General features: G+C 40.9%; 2 protein-coding genes across 4 annotated transcripts; both read left to right on the plus strand.

The window, feature by feature from the left end:
• Positions 1 to 495: 495 nt before the first annotated feature.
• Positions 496 to 4,529, plus strand: LOC140588388 (uncharacterized). Its single transcript, XM_072710387.1, has 5 exons — positions 496 to 635; positions 950 to 1,848; positions 2,469 to 2,523; positions 2,893 to 3,046; positions 4,493 to 4,529. The coding sequence occupies exons 1-2, from the start codon at positions 512 to 514 to the stop codon at positions 1,840 to 1,842; spliced, it is 1,017 nt and encodes a 338-aa protein (XP_072566488.1). The 5' UTR covers positions 496 to 511; the 3' UTR covers positions 1,843 to 1,848; positions 2,469 to 2,523; positions 2,893 to 3,046; positions 4,493 to 4,529.
• Positions 4,530 to 10,730: 6,201 nt separating this feature from the next.
• apex1 (APEX nuclease (multifunctional DNA repair enzyme) 1) lies at positions 10,731 to 19,127 on the plus strand. 3 transcript variants are annotated; one of them, XM_023797803.1, is made up of 5 exons: positions 10,731 to 10,876; positions 11,558 to 11,695; positions 11,914 to 12,080; positions 18,079 to 18,271; positions 18,382 to 19,127. In XM_023797803.1, the coding sequence occupies exons 2-5, from the start codon at positions 11,626 to 11,628 to the stop codon at positions 18,894 to 18,896; spliced, it is 945 nt and encodes a 314-aa protein (XP_023653571.1). In that variant the 5' UTR covers positions 10,731 to 10,876; positions 11,558 to 11,625; the 3' UTR covers positions 18,897 to 19,127. The 3 variants fall into 3 exon arrangements, with proteins under 3 accessions (XP_023653571.1, XP_023653570.1, XP_072566372.1); XM_023797802.1 differs by having other exon boundaries at positions 10,747 to 10,876; positions 11,555 to 11,695; XM_072710271.1 differs by lacking the exon at positions 10,731 to 10,876 and adding an exon at positions 11,417 to 11,441.
• Positions 19,128 to 19,418: the final 291 nt, after the last annotated feature.

The raw sequence follows: 19,418 nt of genomic DNA on the forward strand, positions 1-19,418 counted from the left end.
CAGGCTCATGGCAGAATATTTGGGCCCCAGGTACAAGTTTCAGACTCCACTCGCTTTTATCCGGAGCTCTATGATGATGGAATAAGGGCAGCAGTTGCAGACTTTGGACTTACCTCATGTACAGTAACTCTGTCGTCACAGATAAGGTACACGTTAGAGGGACATCATATGCAAACGGCATGCTCGTGTTGCTGAGATATACCAAAGGGCAACTAGGGTTAGGGCAAATAGCAAGCATTTTTATCAAAAGTGAAACAACTGCCCTGCTTTTGGTGCGGGAAAAAACTGCCAACTGGGTGCCTGAGCTTGGAGTCTATGAAATTTCGAAAAATTGTTCAGATAAGCTCATTTGCAAAAATCTTGATGAGCTTATTGATTATGTTCCACTTTCCTTTTACCACAGAGGTGCAAGATTACTCATCCCACTTAAGCATATGCCACTATGGAGCATGTGAAAGAATTAGTTAAGAAAGCTCTGCCACTGCTCAGCAGTGATGTGATAGACTCGCTCATGGATAGACTCGAGATCATTGGAGTAAGTTGTGTAGATGACCTTAACTTTGTGAGGACTGAGGACGTTGATGGAATTCTGCCACCCATTCAATGTAGAAGACTAATTCAAGCTTTCACTGCTGGTAAGTTTTTCGTTTTTGAACCCTAATCCTTCTGCACTATATGGGCTGTATATCCTGTTTAACCATGGTCATTAACCTGCCCTAAATTCAACACATCAAAAGTAACATGTAGTTTCAATATCAATATTTTGCTTTCAATAACACTATTTCTTTTATTAATTTATTTTTATTTTTTTAATTAGTCTTTGTATATGTAAATTATTCACAGATTGGTTTGGGCATATGTAAACGATGGACTGGATTGTTATGACTTAAGTCCTCTATCTTACTTTAACAGCGGATGTCATTCATTTTTGATAATGTATGTTATCCAGAGTCTCAAGCCATACCTACTCCCACTGTGACACCTCTGCCACTGAATGTTCATCTCTCCCCAACATTACCTCCAACACCTGAGCCCACTGATAATTCATCATCCTGTGCAACATATGCTATACCATGGAACAAAATGCCCCCAAACCTCATGCTTGCCTTGAGTGAAAAGAAACGACCAAAGCCGAAAGAAAGAAGAGAGCTGGTTCGTATAGTTATTGATGATTTACTGGGTAAACAGCATGGAAGACCAGGAAGAGCAAAGCTTCGAGAGATTGCAAAGCAGATTGTACAGCAATATCCCTGCTCTTTCCAAGATAGAGATCTCAATGGAACAAATGTCATTGGATCAGGTTATGATAGTCTCTTTGTACAGCTGGAAAACAGAGTTGAAAATGTTCGAAGGCCATTAACCACCAGCTCAGCAAAGAGTCCAGCTGAGGATGAAGATGCATTGAGGAAAAAATCTACACATGCGGATCGCTACGGATGTGTGATGTGGCAGCCTGCTGTTGAAGGTACAGCAGAACTACAATCTAAACAAGATGAACTGAAAACAGCCTTCAAAACCAATGATCTTCCAGAGTCATCTATTCGAAAAATGATGGCTGAAACATACAGCATCCAGCGTGCAGCTATCAACCAAGGAAGCACAGTAGACACAATATTGAAAGAGTGGCCCTTCCTTTTTGAAGCTGTTCACTTCTTTGATCACACATGTACCCTCCTTGGCTTTCCGGTGCAAACAAAGTTGGCAGAGGAATTGTCAAGAAAAGGAAAGAACATTAAAGACTTCCTTGAATCAAAAGGGGATCAAGTTGGTGAAGATCCACTACAGCTGATCTCTGGCATTGCAAAATTCTTCAAGGAAAATCCTGACTACCTTTTCTACTAAAATGAGGTAGGGTTAGACTTCTTACTGCCTTGTTTTACAGACATTCATCAAAACCTATTTATTTTTTAGAAATTGCTTGTACGTAATTAAACCCCAGATAATGACTAAGATACATCTTTATTTTTTCTTTTACAATATATTGTAATATAAAATGAAGTTGGATTATCTGCACATTAACATTTCTTCTATGATCTATGCTTTGGCAGCTACCCATGGTCCTTTCTTTACCTGCTTCTCACTTTCCCTGCTTTGTGAAATAGGGTTAGTTTAGGGATGCACTTGATTTGTTCAAAACATGAAATGAGTTGCCAAAGCAACTGGCAGTTGAAGCTATGGTTGGGTACTGAAACTCAATTCCAGTATGTAACCGGTGCCAATGTAAATGGTATGACAATGTGAATTTCTGTGTCTCTGAAATATAGCTGAGTTTCCATTACAGATTAGAATCAGTATATGTGCATAATCAGTTATTGTTGTATTACATCACAACTGATCTTTACAGAATATTCTAATTCTTAGTAATTATGAACCTACTGTACTTATATGGGAAACACTATAAACAGAAAATTCATAATGACATTCATAACATTTCTTTGACCCCCCCCCCCCCCACCCCCCAACAACAGGACTCAACTGCTGCTGGACTGTGCAACCCAAGCACTCCCTGCATTCTTATCATGGGTTTGTAGTCTGTTACTTTCTCTCCACAGCTAACTTACAATATATTTGCTTTTTTTTTTTTTAACAGAATGCACTGCAGACACCTGGACTTCTATAAATGGTTCAAATGTTTGCTTAAAAGTACAAATGAAAGAATATATTTTAAATTAAATTTTAAAAATTAGATTAAAAATATATCCATTATCAAAATAACTACACCTGCTACAGCTGGGAGTCTCCTCCGTCTTCTCCAACTGCATATTCCCCACTGTTTAGTTGATGCAAACAGTGCATTTTGGCAAAGTGAATTGAGTATACATAATTTAAACTATGTTTGGAGTGATTTTCTGAATTGGACAATGTCTGTCTTTGATTTGTCTTTATATTAAGGTGATGGGCGCTTCAAGATTGTAGTAGATAATGAAGTTGTCAACGATCACATCAGCTCCCCCATTGTCGCCTTGAGCTATGCCTTTTCTTTGTTTTATGTCTGTAACATAAAATATCCCAAACAAATGTCACTTACCCTGGAATTCATACAAAGGTAAGCAAAACACGTTTTGAAATGTTGTTGATTGAGCATATTTTTGTCGCTGTTTATTGCATATACAGTATGACATTGTGGAATTCTGCTTTCCTCGAGATTAAATGTATTGTGTTGAAATGCATTGATAAAACAGGGCTACAGAGTGTAACCAATTTAGGCACATTTGCACCCAAAATCTGTATATGCAACAACATACAGTATTTGTGTGCATTTAAATTGATTAGCTGGTCAAAATGAGTCCAATCACAAGGAGGAGGTGATTAGCTGCTGATTCTTTCTTCAGTTTAGTCAGGAAGCTGAATATCACTGAACAGCATGAAAAACACGGTTGTGAGTACTAGCCAATAGCTGACACGCTAAAGGTCTTAAAGGACCTCCCACTGATCTCAGCTCAGTGACTATAGCGATGCCATGCTGAGTTGAACCATAGCGACCACATCTCAGACCCCCACCTACAAGTGTTGCAGTTCAGAATGATTTGCTAAACTAATAAACCTGATGACTGACGTCCACTAGGTCTTTTCGGCAGGTGTTTCGTTGGTGAATCACATCTATCAGTCGTTTAGTCTTGATAAGATGCTAAACAGTAACCCTGACTGATATTCAGAATGGCAGAGAGATGCACGGGAATGGTGACAGTGGTAATTCCACTGAAATCAGCTGTTCTCTGAAGGAACAGTAAAGAAATTAAAACACTCCCCATGTGAACAAATTGATCAACAAATTGAGCAGAACTGTAATCAAACCATGTTCTTTCCAATAGTAAAGAGTTGTTAAAATCTTATCTAGCCCTGATTTAAAGGAACCCAGAGTTTTAGCTTGCATTACAGTAGCAGGAAGACTATTCCATACTCTAACTACATGCTGTGTAAAGAAGTGTTTTCTCAAATTCAGTTTAAAGTGATCTCCCGCTAATTTCCACCTACAGTATGGCCACGAGTTCTAGTATTTAAACTAATATTAAAGTAGCCATGTCTTAAGGTACACAGGAATGGGGCAGAGATGGACAGAGATCTAACACTACTACTGGGTTTGTGTTTCAGACACTCATGTGGCACAGTAGTGGCATGAAACTCTGATTTAAAAAGTCTGCATTAAAGTGTTGTTCTACGCTAGTTCAGAATGCAGTCATGAGACACTGGAAGTTATACTGTATGGCCCCAGCAGTTCCTGCACTGCGTTACAGTTATACATGAACACTGACGGAGATACTGTGGTGACTTATGGTGCTGTGGCCCTGAAAATGGATAATTTGTTTTTATAATACAACAATTTTTTTAGAACTAATATTGTTAATTGTATTGACTAATTATTGCAGCCCTAATTCCAATTGTCATGAAGTAGATGAGTACTTTTACATCTCATATTAGTCTGTATGCTACTACGTAGTTCAAGATCATTAATTTAATTGTGTTTAGCTAATTTTTTTTCTATTTTTTGCAGAGTTCTCATTGGAATAAATCCCGAACGAGGAACAAAGTCAGAAAAAAGGGAACAAAGCAGCAGCACATTCCACCTAGACTGCTGAAATTCCTCTACGAACTGAATAATTTTGAAAGTCAGTGGAAAATTTGAGTTCAAAGCTAGTTAAATCGACTGGTTTAGTTTGTTGTTTTAATGGTTCTAGTGGTGCTTTGCATTGTCAACATGTTATGTGGCATTACTGTGGCATTTTTAATGTGCAATATGTTTACATGAGTTACAGATGTTTACTTGAAAAAAGTTTCCCCGAAGAAATAAACTTGTTACTTTGTATATATTGTGTTGGATTTATTTGATAATGTGGTTGTATTATGTGTTTATACATTCAAATGTGATTCATATATTGTTAATTTATTGTGTTTTAGCATTGTTTTAAGAGTGGAAGAGAATATGTATTCACCAGCAAATATAGGTTAATAGCTTTGCATTTCAACTTGACAATGGTGACTTATTTCATCATTAAAAACTTTGGCTTAAAGATTGACGTCTGTGAATGGTACAGATGATATACTGTAAATCTAGAGAATTTTCCGCTTTAGGATTAATGGAAGTGTCTGTGAATGGTACAGAAGATACACTGTTAATCTACAGAATTTTCCGCTTTATGATTAATGGAAGTGTCTGTGAATGGTACAGAAGATACACTGTTAATCTACAGAATTTTCCGCTTTAGGATTTACGGAAGTGTCTGAATGGTACAGAAGACATACTGTAAATCTACAGAATTTTCCGCTTTAGGATTTACGGAAATCTTCATAAAATCAACAGATAATGTACTGGTAATTTTCTGCCAGTACATTATCCGTTTTTTTACGGATTTTTTTTTTACAGTGCACACCTCGAGGTTATGTAGTAAATATTACCTTGTGAACAAAGATAGAAAGCGAGTGCTGTGACAGATGACCTGACCCCCCCCAATCCCCCCGACCTAAACTCAATAGGGCTGGTTTGGGATGATTTGGATCAAAGAGTAAAAGAAAGGTAGCTAACTTCTGCCCAGAACTTATGGAACCTCCTGTTTTAAGAAAAAACATCCAAATTGGTTCAAATTATACTGTGACACAAATTTAAGGTCATACTGCCTAGTACCAAGATGGTGCCTATGCTCCACATTTTATAGTGTGTTGTGTTAAGAAGTCTGTTTCTGATCTTGACTTGGTCTAGCCCTGCCTTGGTCTTGTCTCGTTCTCAATACACTCTGGTCTTGGCAATGACTTGGATCTAAGATTAGGTGGGCTTGACTACATCACTAGTCTACAATAATGTCATTTAAGCAATAGTGGGCAATTCACAGAGGCTGCATCACCTGAAGTAGCGGTGTCTAACCGCTTTCAGGTGCTTCCAGCTTTAGAGCCGGAAGAGACTGGGGAGGCAGGTGAGCCCTTGGGCACCAAGGAGCCACCTAACCCCAGTAGGAGGGAGGTTGTGGTAGTAGGGGATTCAATTATAAGAGGTGTAGATAGTTATGTGTGCACCCGTGATAGAGGGTCCCGTACGGTGTCTTGCCTGCCTGGTGCCCAGGTAGGGGACCTTCCAGATCGAGTGGACAGGCTTTTGGCCCCAGCCGGGGTGGATCCAGTGGTCGTGGTGCATGTTGGCACCAATGACATAGGAAAGGGCAGAAGGGCTGTTCTGCAAGATAAATTTATAGAAGTCGCGGATAAGCTTAGAAGCAGAACATCCACGGTGGTATTCTCTGGAATACTTCCCGTGCCACGTGCAAGTAAGACAAAGTTAGCTGAGATAAGGGGATTAAATGCGTGGCTAAAATGGTGGTGTAGGAAAGAGGGGTTGAGGTTTATGGGGCACTGGAAGACCTTCTGGAACAAGTGGGACCTGTTCAAGCCGGACGGGTTGCACCTGAACCATAGGGGAACCAGTGTATTGGGGAGGCGTATGTGCAGAATAGTTGAGGAATGTTTAAACTAGGGACTGGGGGGGCAGGGAGGTCAGTTAAGAATTTATGTGGGGAGAGACGGAAAGCCCAAATAAATATTAAAAGTAGACACTGTAAAAGGCCTACCATTAGTGGTCTGTATTTGAATGCTAGGAGTATTAGAAACAAAATTACTGACTTAGAGGCTTTAATTTCTTCAGACAATTATGACATTATAGGAATAACTGAAACATGGATGAGTGACAATGATGGTGATGAATATAATATGGATGGTTATACGTTGTTCCGTAGAGACCGGATAGGCAAGAAGGGAGGTGGTGTTGCAGTATACGTAAAAGAATACTTGCAGGCAAGGGATCTCACTGATAAAAATAAAAATTCAGAAGCTGTATGGATAAAACTTGATGCTAAAGATTCAAATGGCCTAATTGTCAGGGTTTGTTATAGGGCACCTAATGTAGCTGTAGAGGAAAGCAGAATATTATATGATGATATCAGGATTATGAGTAATAAAAATGATGTGGTGGTTATGGGTGATTTTAATTTACCTGGGATACAGTGGGACACAGTCTCTGGCTCTTCTGTAAATGAACTTGAGATGGTGGAATTAGTACAGGATTGTTTTTTTACTCAGTTTGTTAATACTCCTACCAGGGGAGAAGCCCTTCTTGATCTCGTTTTTTGTAATAACCAGGATAGGATTGGAAAATTAGAGGTTTTAGACCCATTGTACGGTAGTGATCATAACATGGTTAAATTCGAGGTTAATTTTAGTGTCCGAAGAGCAAAGTCTAAATTAAAAGTATACAATGTTAGGAAGGCTAACTTTAATGGTATGAGACGGAAATTAGAAACTGTAAACTGGACAGAGTTAAATAGCAAAACAGTTGAAGAGGCATGGGAATTTTTCAAAAGCACATTGTTGCAAGTGCAAGAGGACTTCATACCTGTTTCCAGCAAAACTAAATCTATAGGAAACGACAACCAAGGTGGTTTACTAAGGAAATTAAGAATAAAGTCAGGAGGAAAAGGGCTCTGTTCCAAAAATGGAAAATAACTAATGACTTCAAAATTAAGCAGGAGTATCTAAGTCTACAGGCAGAGTTAAAAAATGACATTAGGCTATCCAAGAGGGATGTAGAAAGAAAAATTGCATTGGAGGCTAAGCATGACAGTAAAGGTTTCTTCCAATATTTTAACTCCAAGAGAGCACTAAAAGCTGAAATCACTAATTTGCAGGATAGTAAGGGACTTATAATTGATAATGAAATTGATATGGTAAATGAGTTTAATGATTATTTTTCAAGGGTGTTCACAATAGAGAACACAAGTAACTTACCACCAATTAATACGAATACAGCATCGTCTATGACCAATATATGTATAACTGAGGTTGATGTGATACTAAGCCTAGCTAAACTCAAAATAAATAAATCGCAGGGGCCTGATGGCATCTTACCTATAGTCTTAAAAGAGATGAGGGATATTATTAGCCAACCTTTAACTTTAATATTCCAGAAATCGTTATCTGCGGGTGTGGTACCATCAGATTGGAAGCATGCTAATATAACACCCATATTCAAAAAAGGGGATAGAAGTAATCCAGCAAACTATAGGCCAATCAGTTTAACTAGCATTACTGGAAAAATAATGGAAGCTATAATTCAAGTGAAAATGGTAGATTACCTAGATGCAAATAACATCATAAAGGATAGCCAACATGGATTTAGGAGAGGTAGATCCTGCTTAACGAATCTACTTGAGTTCTTTGAGGAAGCTACAAGTGAAATTGATCACAAAAAGGCCTATGATGTGATTTACTTAGATTTCCAGAAGGCCTTTGATGTTGTCCCCCACAAACGTCTCTTGCTAAAGCTTAAAGCTGCAGGGATTTTAGGAACTGTGGCAACTTGGATCAAAAACTGGCTAACTGACAGGAAGCAGCGAGTAGTTATTAGAGGCACAATGTCACAGTGGGCCTCCGTTCATAGTGGGGTACCGCAGGGTTCAATTTTAGGACCTCTATTGTTCCTAATTTACATTAATGATATTGACACAAATACATACAGTAAACTGGTTAAATTTGCAGACGACACCAAGGTGGGCGGGGTAGCAGATACTAATCTAGCAGCAGAGAGGCTTCAACGGGATCTGGATTTAATTAGCGAATGGGCTGATACTTGGCAGATGAAATTTAACACAGATAAATGCAAGGTAATCCATGCAGGGAGCAGAAATATAAAGTACAGATATTTTATGGGTTCCACTGAAATAAAGGTAGCTGATTACGAGAAAGATCTCGGTATGTATGTTGATGCTTCCATGTCCCCCTCTCGTCAGTGTGGGGAAGCAATAAAAAAGGCGAACAGAATGTTGGGTTATATCTCTAGATGTGTGGAGTTTTAGTCAAGGGAGGTGATGTTACACTTATATAATTCCTTGGTAAGACCCCACCTAGAATACTGTGTGCAGGTTTGGGCACCATACCTCAAGAAGGACATTGCTGCCTTAGAAAAGGTGCAACGAAGAGCTACGAGAATGATTCCTGGTCTTAGAGGAATGTCTTATGAGGAGAGGTTAGCGGAACTGAATCTGTTTAGCCTTGAGCAAAGGAGACTAAGGGGGGATATGATTCAGGTGTATAAGATTCTAACGGGTCTGGATGCTGTTCAGCCAAATGACTATTTCAATATTAGTCTAAATACTAGAACTCGTGGCCATAAGTGGAAATTAGCGGGAGAACATTTTAAAACAAATTTGAGGAAGCACTTCTTTACACAGCGTGTAGTTAGAGTATGGAATAGTCTTCCTGCTAGTGTAGTGGAAGCTAAAAGCCTGGGTTCCTTTAAATCAGAGCTAGATAAGATTTTAACAACTCTGAGCTATTAGTTAAGTTCTCCCCAAACGAGCTTGATGGGCCGAATGGCCTCCTCTCGTTTGTAAATTTCTTATGTTCTTATTATAACGAGTCTAAGATTTGAGAACATTTTGAGATGTTGAACACTTCTCTTGGTCATTGCAATATTTGGTATATATCAATTATCAATTGCCCCTTTTACTATAAAGTAAATATATCTAAAACAGAGACAAATGCATTAAAAGATGATGTATGTACACCTTTGACTGACAGTTTAAACTTGAATATTGATCCATCTTATAACTGCTTATGCTGGTCAGTGTTGCAGGGTGGCTCTGGAGACTTGTCTAAGGCAGTATAGAACTCAAAGATGGAGTACACCCTGCACAGGATGTAAATATCAGTGCACAGACACACATGTATTAGAAGTCACTTCAAAGTATTGCTGTACTAGGGAAACATGGTGGTGCAGAGGGTAGTACTGATGTGGGGTTAGTATTCAAATCTTGCCTCTGACCTATGTGGACACTGCATGTCCCATAGGTTTCTCCTGTAGTCTAAATATATACAGTTAGGCCTGGTGTCTCTGGCATCTCAAAATTGTCCATAGTGTATGGTTGAGTATATGTGTCTGCATGTGGATTGGAATCCCAGCCTTGAGCCCCGCACTGCCTGGGATAGGCTCCAGGCTCCCTATGACCCACTAAGGATAAGCATTTGAAATACAGGTGAAAGTCAAAAGTTACATCAGTGGCAGAGTGATTCATGACAAATGTCTATGATAGTTTCTGAGACAAGCCAATATATTGAGACTTAAAGGTGATAATCAAAATAAATATTTATTTGATAATGAAGACCTAATTATGGTATATTTGTTGTGAAGCATTGGCGGTTTTAGACGGTTATACTTGTCTCATCCGCCCTGAAAAATAATTATTTTGAAAATTCTAAAATATAAACAATGCGATTAACAGGAGGCCAAAAACACCATGCATGCCTCCAAATAATTCGCACAAATCTTAGAAGCAATTTATTGATTGCAAAATAATTTAAAGTCAAAGAGCTCAATATTAGCCAACGAATATTTACTATGTATCTATATTTTGTATTCCTCGGGCTATTTATTTAAATATAAGTATGTAATAAGCTATTTCGGCGCATTCATCACACAGAAAATATATAATTCCGATCCTTTGTTCATTTATATTTTGAAACTTTTATCTCCAAAGTCAGACCGGAAATGAAAAACAGTACGTCAGACAAGAACTGTGGGGCCTTCTCCGGAAATCCATATTTGGAAAGACCGCGTTTGGAATTAAAGTTGTCCGAATAACTCCTGATTGAAAACTCCTCTTTTATGGAACAGCATATAATGTTGATTGCTCAATATAAAATTGAATTACTATATACCCATTTTTATAATCAAAGTATTTCGAGGATTTCTTCGTATATTAAGATTTGAAAGCTAAATACAGTCAGGCGCTAGTTTGGATGCCTTGCGCGAGGCGAGTGTGATACATTCGTGCATTGCTTTGTTTTGAGAAGTGTGGACATGCTCGCATTTTGTTGATTTGAGAAGTGAAAGTGAACGGTAAGATTTTATCTGTTCATATCCTTCAAACCAGCCCATTGTTTAATTACGTGATTCGTTGTTTAGTCGAATACAAGATATTCACTTAAACGTCGTTTAATTAGCTACCCAGTTCATTCATTCAAATGGTGTAGCGAGTTGACTTTTAGATGGAGTCTACCGTTTGCAGGGGCTAGTCCATGAGTCCATTTTGTTTAACTGGTGTTGTTAATAGGTGTATCCAAAAACTCAGGTCACTGTTAAGAAAATATAATGCATTAATTACAAATCATGTGCATAGCTAGTCAACGAGTAAAATTAAGATCAAGGTCGTTTACTTAGTATCAACACACTGCAAGGTATATACTTGAATGTAAAAAAATTAAAATGAAACATAACAAAGGTATCTGTGTTGGCAAGGGTAGTCAGGATTCTACCGTTTATCTGTAGCTTAAAACTGGGTTTTCGAAGGTCGTCCCCATGTTCCTCACAAATTATTTCTATAAATAAACTGACCCTTACGTTAATCTCTGTGTGTTCGTTTTAGTTTCATTGTACCGTAAACTGCAAGAGATGTGATTTTCAGGTCAGGTAGCGCAATATCCCCTGCCCGTGTTAGAGATGACATTGTGTGAAATTCTGATGCTGTGCAATTTTATTACATTTCTCTTTCCTGCCATTTGTGCCGCGCTGTTGCAGCAGTGCGTGTACTTCTGTGTGTGCGTGTCGTGTGTCTGGAGGGTCTGTGTGTGAGTAGGGGATTGGCAAGGATGTCAAAGAGAGGTAAGAAGAAGGAGGAAGCAGCAGCTGCAGCAGATGGCGACAAGGACAACGGTGCTGGTAATTTTTTCAATTTTTAACCTTTAGGCTTTGACATGAAGCAGGGAAAACTTAAGTGTTCTCTTTAATGATTTAGGCAGTTTGTAGTAGTGCTTGTTATTGCTGATGACCTCAGAAACCACCATTGTGATCAAGATAAATAATTACACCATTTTAATTGTGCCATTCATGCATGTTTTTTTTTTATTTATTTATTCCAATATGCCTAATCCCACCAGCCCCACCTGCCAAGAAAGGCAAGAAGGAGAAGGAACCGGAAGCCCCTATACTGTATGAAGACCCCCCAGACAAATTGACCACTAATGATGGCCGTGCAGCCAACATGAAGATCACTTCATGGAACGTGGATGGTTTGCGGGCCTGGGTCAAGAAGAAGGGTCTGGATGTGAGTTTGGGAGTGGGTTGTTCCTAGCAAGGAACTTAACATTTAAAAATATTAAAGCAAACTTCACAGGTACAATAAAATTGTTGTTAGAGAAAGCAGTTCCATATAGTTTGATGTAACTGTAAGATACAGTAATATTGGCAGAGGGTGGTTAGCACCATGCCCTTCCCCTGTTTTAAAGCACTTTAGAACAACACGCACCAACACCACATATGAGCGGGCGGAGGGAAGCATGGGGTCTTTTCACACCCCCGTTCTCTGTTCACCATCTGGGGCCAGGGGCTGGGAGGAGCTGGCCGTCCGGTCGGGGTCTGGGCTGGTGGGCTTCTCGGCTGCTGTGGGGTCCGGGGTGGTCTTCTTGTCCCCATGCCAGAGGAAAAAAGGGATCCATCTCCGAGGTCTGGTGGCGGATTGCCCCTCTGGGGGCGGTGGTGCCTAGATCTCGGAGTATAGAGTATATATGGGGAGTGTGAGTGTGTGTATGGCGTTCATTTCTGTGTCTTCATGTTGGGCGAATGGGTGAATATTTGTTTATGTGTGCATGAGGGTGGGAACGTATGCTTGTGTATGTGTGTGCCTGTCTGTCTATACGTATGTGTCAGGTTGGGTCTTAGACTCCACCTGAAATAACATCTCAGGCTCTATTACCCCCCGCCACACTCCCTGCTGGTGGATGAGGCCCCCGGCCGCCGATGCGTTGGTGGTTCTCGATGTCTGGGGCTGGATGCTCTGGTGTGTGCTGGCTCACTCTCGGCGGTTGCCTGCCGGGGCCTGGCCCTTCCGGCTCTGTCGGGGCCCTGGCTGGGGGGTGGGGGGTCCCTTGGATCTCTGGGCCCGGGGTCCGGTCTGCCCTGGTGTGGCCGGCCGCCGGTGGGGCCTGCGTGCTCGTCGCCACGGCCCCCTGGGGCTCCTGTGATGTGGCTGCCGGATGGCCCCCCTCCGGAGCGCTCCTCTGCCCTTTTCTCGGTGGGGGCTGCAATTGTCCCTGCGTTGGTCCTCCTGGGGTTCCCGTGCCCTGGGGGGCCTCTGGATATCTGGGGCCCGGGTCTCCCCCGTGTCGACTTCATGTCCTGGGTGGGCGGGGCTGTGGCTCCCCACACACACTACTAGACAATTACTTGGAGAAACCTTAGGAACACCAGCGCGCTGACACACAGGTGTGCACACAGGTGCTCACGGACACACACTGTCTTGATCGGCTGTTGTTTCTGGGCATGGGTTGTAAGGCTGGTTGTGTGTGCTGTTCAACAACATTTAACGTTTGATGGTCGTTGTGATTAGTACAGATGTTGTATGTTGTCTTTCTCTTTTCAACAGACATGGAAGCAGATTATCTGTTTTGTTTTTTTCTTGTTTTTTTTGTTTTTTTTTGTTTTTCTTTTGTTTTGTTTTTTTCTGAAGTAACGGTTTCTAACCGCTTTCAGGTGCTTCCAGCTTTAGAGCCGGAAGAGACTGGGGAGGCAGGTGGGCCCTTGGGCACCAAGGAGCCACCTAACCCCAGTAGGAGGGAGGTTGTGGTAGTAGGGGATTCAATTATAAGAGGTGTAGATAGTTATGTGTGCACCCGTGATAGAGGGTCCCGTACGGTGTCTTGCCTGCCTGGTGCCCAGGTAGGGGACCTTCCAGATCGAGTGGACAGGCTTTTGGCCCCAGCCGGGGTGGATCCAGTGGTCGTGGTGCATGTTGGCACCAATGACATAGGAAAGGGCAGAAGGGCTGTTCTGCAAGATAAATTTATAGAAGTCGCGGATAAGCTTAGAAGCAGAACATCCACGGTGGTATTCTCTGGAATACTTCCCGTGCCACGTGCAAGTCAGGCAAAATTAGCTGAGATAAGGGGATTAAATGCGTGGCTAAAATGGTGGTGTAGGAAAGAGGGGTTCAGGTTTATGGGGCACTGGAAGACCTTCTGGAACAGGTGGGACCTGTTCAAGCCGGACGGGTTGCATCTGAACCATAGGGGAACCAGTGTATTGGGGAGGCGTATGTGCAGAATAGTTGAGGAATGTTTAAACTAGGGACTGGGGGGGCAGGGAGGTCAGTTATGAATTTATGTGGGGAGAGACGGAAAGCCCAAATAAATATTAAAAGTAGACAATGTAAAAGGCCTACCATTAGTGGTCTGTATTTGAATGCTAGGAGTATTAGAAACAAAATTAATGACTTAGAGGCTTTAATTTCTTCAGACAATTACGACATTATAGGAATAACTGAAACATGGATGAGTGACAATGATGGTGATGAATATAATATGGATGGTTATACGTTGTTCCGTAGAGACCGGATAGGCAAGAAGGGAGGTGGTGTTGCAGTATACGTAAAAGAAAACTTGCAGGCAAGGGAACTCACTGATAAAAATAAAAATTCAGAAGCTGTATGGATCAAACTTGATGCTAAAGATTCAAATGGCCTAATTGTCGGGGTTTGTTATAGGGCACCTAATGTAGCTGTAGAGGAAAGCAGAATATTATATGATGATATCAGGATTATGAGTAATAAAAATGATGTGGTGGTTATGGGTGATTTTAATTTACCTGGGATACAGTGGGACACAGTCTCTGGCTCTTCTGTAAATGAACTTGAGATGGTGGAATTAGTACAGGATTGTTTTTTTACTCAGTTTGTTAATACTCCTACCAGGGGAGAAGCCCTTCTTGATCTCGTTTTTTGTAATAACCAGGATAGGATTGGAAAATTAGAGGTTTTAGACCCATTGTACGGTAGTGATCATAACATGGTTAAATTCGAGGTTAATTTTAGTGTCCGAAGAGCAAAGTCTAAATTAAAAGTATACAATGTTAGGAAGGCTAACTTTAATGGTATGAGACGGAAATTAGAAACTGTAAACTGGACAGAGTTAAATAGCAAAACAGTTGAAGAGGCATGGGAATTTTTCAAAAGCACATTGTTGCAAGTGCAAGAGGACTTCATACCTGTTTCCAGCAAAACTAAATCTAGGAAACGACAACCAAGGTGGTTTACTAAGGAAATTAAGAATAAAGTCAGGAGGAAAAGGGCTCTGTTCCACAACTGGAAAATAACTAATGATTTCAAAATCAAGCAGGAGTATCTAAGTCTACAGGCAGAGTTAAAAAATGACATTAGGCTATCAAAGAGGGATGTAGAAAGAAAAATTGCATTGGAGGCTAAGCATGACAGTAAAGGTTTCTTCCAATATTTTAACTCTAAGAGAGCACTAAAAGCTGAAATCACTAATTTGCAGGATAGTAAGGGCCTTATAATTGATAACGAAATTGATATGGTAAACGAGTTTAATGATTATTTTTCAAGGGTGTTCACAATAGAGAACACAAGTAATTTACCACCAATTAATACGAATACAGCATCGTCTATGACCAATATATGTATAACTGAGGTTGATGTGATACTAAGCCTAGCTAAACTCAAAATAAATAAATCGCAGGGGCCTGATGGCATCTTACCTTTAGTCTTGAAAGAGATGAGGGATATTATTAGCCAACCTTTGACTTTAATATTCCAGAAATCGTTATCTGCGGGTGTGGTACCATCAGATTGGAAGCATGCTAATATAACACCCATATTCAAAAAAGGGGATAGAAGTAATCCAGCAAACTATAGGCCAATCAGTTTAACTAGCATTACTGGAAAAATAATGGAAGCTATAATTCAAGTGAAAATGGTAGATTACCTAGATGCAAATAACATTATAAAGGATAGCCAACATGGATTTAGGAGAGGTAGATCCTGCTTAACGAATCTGCTTGAGTTCTTTGAGGAAGCTACAAGTGAAATTGATCACAAAAAGGCCTATGATGTGATTTACTTAGATTTCCAGAAAGCCTTTGATGTTGTCCCCCACAAACGGCTCTTGTTAAAGCTTAAAGCTGCAGGAATTTTAGGAACTGTGGCAGCTTGGATCAAAAACTGGCTAACTGATAGGAAGCAGCGAGTAGTTATTAGAGGCACTATGTCACAGTGGGCCTCCGTTTATAGTGGGGTACCGCAGGGTTCAATTTTAGGACCACTATTGTTCCTAATTTACATTAATGATATTGACACGAATACATACAGTAAACTGGTTAAATTTGCAGACGACACTAAGGTGGGCGGGGTAGCAGATACTAATCAAGCAGCAGAGAGGCTTCAACGGGATCTGGATTTAATTAGCGAATGGGCTGATACTTGGCAGATGAAATTTAACACAGATAAATGTAAGGTAATCCATGCAGGGAGCAGAAATATACAGTACAGATATTTTATGGGTTCCACTGAAATAAAGGTAGCTGATTACGAGAAAGATCTCGGTATGTATGTTGATGCTTCCATGTCCCACTCTCGCCAATGTGGGGAAGCAATAAAAAAGGCAAACAGAATGTTGGGTTATATCTCTAGATGTGTGGAGTTTAAGTCAAGGGAGGTGATGTTACACTTATATAATTCCTTGGTAAGACCCCACCTAGAATACTGTGTGCAGGTTTGGTCACCATACCTCAAGAAGGACATTGCTGCCTTAGAAAAGGTGCAACGAAGAGCTACGAGAATGATTCCTGGTCTTAGAGGAATGTCTTACGAGGAGAGGTTAGCGGAACTGAATCTGTTCAGCCTTGAGCAAAGGAGACTAAGGGGGGATATGATTCAGGTCTATAAGATTCTAACGGGTCTGGATGCTGTTCAGCCAAATGACTATTTCAATATTAGTCTAAATACTAGAACTCGTGGCCATAAGTGGAAATTAGCGGGAGAACATTTTAAAACAAATTTGAGGAAGCACTTCTTTACACAGCGTGTAGTCAGAGTATGGAATAGTCTTCCTGCTATTGTAGTGGAAGCTAAAACCATGGGTTCCTTTAAATCAGAGCTAGATAAGATTTTAACAACTCTGAGATATTAGCTAAGTTCTCCCCAAACGAGCTTGATGGGCCGAATGGCCTCCTCTCGTTTGTAAATTTCTTATGTTCTTATGTTTTCTTTCCATCTCTCTCTCTCCCTCTCTCTCTCTTCCCTCCTTCTCCTTTGTCCCCCCCCCCCTCTCCTTCTTTTGAGGAAGTAAATAAAAATATAAAATAAAAAATAAATAAATAAATAATAATTAAAAAAAAATAAAAAAAAATAAATAAAAATAAAAAAATAGATACAGTCCCCCGCAGAGGGGGGGTGGAGGAGGGAATATAAAAAAAAAAAGATACAGTAATATAAATAGTGGGGTGCTGAGAGGCTCTGTGGGTTAGGACTGATCAGAAGATGAGCAGTTCAGATCATTCAGCAGAGTGATTTCCCTATTGGCACAAGGCCCTTAACCCCAATTGCTCCAGGGTTTGCATGCAGTGATTTTCTCAGTTGTACAGTACCAGTCAAAAGTTTGGACACATCTACCCATAGAAAGGTTTATTTGTGCTATTCTCAACATGTTATAAAGACATCAAAACTATAAAATAACATGTATGTAATTATGCACTGACCAAAAAAAATGTTGCTTGGGGAGGGGGCAGCTCTGGGGGTGGGAACTCACAAAGTTGCCGGTTTAACCCCTGGGTCGGCAGAGTGGTCCCACCAAAGGGGCCTTGAGCAAGGCCATTAACCCTTCTCTTTGCATCAGTGTAATGAGGTGGGATACCTCCTGGGATGCCTTTCTAGCTGTCCTGAAGGTGTTCCCACATATCTGAGCCCTCACTGGCTGCTTTTCCTTCACTCTCTGGTCAAACTCTTCCAAAAACTTTTCTACTGTAAGGACAGGTGCCAGGCATTTCTAAACTTGACTGGTACTGTACATTGCTTTGGATGAAAGTGTCTGCTGAATAAAAATAAATGTAAATATAATTCTCATTTGTTGCCTGTAGGTGCTTACTCATTCAATAATTCAGTTTTCAGTTAGAGTTGTTTTAATTAGATAGTGCTTCTAAAAAAAGAAACTTCAAACTTCATCTTACAATTGTTTTTACATTTAACCACTCATACAGCTAATCCAGCTAAGGTTTGACTGAACACTTAGTGGTTGTTGGTTTTCCTCCCTGGGCAGTGGGTCCGCGAGGAATCCCCCGACGTGCTGTGCTTGCAGGAGACCAAGTGTTCAGAGAAGGCCCTTCCTCAAGACATCACCTCCATGCCTGAGTTCCCCCATAAGTACTGGGCTGGTTCTGAGGATAAGGAGGGCTACAGTGGGGTGGCCATGCTTTGCAAAACCAAGCCCCTAAACGTCACCTTTGGCATTGGTGAATACTTGACACCATTTTTCTTGCTTTTGTATCATTTCTAGTACTGTACATCATTATCTCAAAGTTCTCTTTGCCGAGTCCTCACTTCCCTCCCTGTCCTACTGCAGGCAAAGAAGAGCATGACAAGGAAGGGAGGGTGATTACTGCGGAGTTCCCCACCTTCTACCTGGTCACGGCCTATGTGCCGAACGCTGGCAGGGGCCTTGTGCGACTTGACTACCGCAAGACCTGGGATGTGGACTTCCGGGCCTACCTGAGCGGGCTGGATGAGAAAAAACCCCTGGTCCTCTGTGGTGACCTGAACGTGGCTCACCAGGAGATCGACCTGAAGAACCCCAAGGGTAACCGAAAGAATGCTGGGTTCACCGCTGAAGAGCGTGAGGGGTTCACTCAGCTGCTGTCCGCCGGCTTTGTTGACAGCTTCCGGGAGCTGTACCCAGAGCAGGCCAATGCCTACACCTTCTGGACCTACATGATGAATTCCCGCTCCAAGAACGTGGGCTGGCGGCTGGACTACTTTGTGCTCTCCAGCAAGCTGATGTCGGCACTGTGTGACAGCAAGATTCGTAATTCGGCGATGGGCAGTGACCACTGCCCAATCACCCTCCACTTTGCTGTGTAGCTCGCCTGCCTCTTTGGCTGGTTCGTCCCATCTCGTTATCTTTTACACGCTGAAAAAGATAGGCAAACCATTTTGGCCTTATCCTGCATAGCTTACTAGAACCTCACGCCCTTCGATGTTCTCTTTTTTCCCTTATCCATGCTAACGGCAACCATGCTGTTTTTTGTTTCGAAAACAAACAAATTAAATTTTGTTCTGTGTTTCTGAATAAAGTTTACGTTTTTAACAAAAGCAATGTTTTGGTGCATTTTGTGTGCATGTACTTGTGTATATTCCTAGATAGATATGAGGGGAAATCGCTGTGAAGCCATAAGTAATATCCTCCTAAGACCCGAGGAAAAATAGAATTTTTCCATAAATTGAGTGTTTGGTTGGTAAAATGCATATTGCATTCCGTGATGTCATCCTCTTAAAGTACTAACTGTCCTCTCTTACAAACAACAGAACTTAATATAGTGGTATGCATAGTATTAAAGATACGAGCAAAAACATAATGTTCTCTAAAGAGGACAAAATTGAATT

Source organism: Paramormyrops kingsleyae, chromosome 3 (assembly GCF_048594095.1).
Source record: "Paramormyrops kingsleyae isolate MSU_618 chromosome 3, PKINGS_0.4, whole genome shotgun sequence".
NCBI lineage: Eukaryota > Metazoa > Chordata > Actinopteri > Osteoglossiformes > Mormyridae > Paramormyrops > Paramormyrops kingsleyae.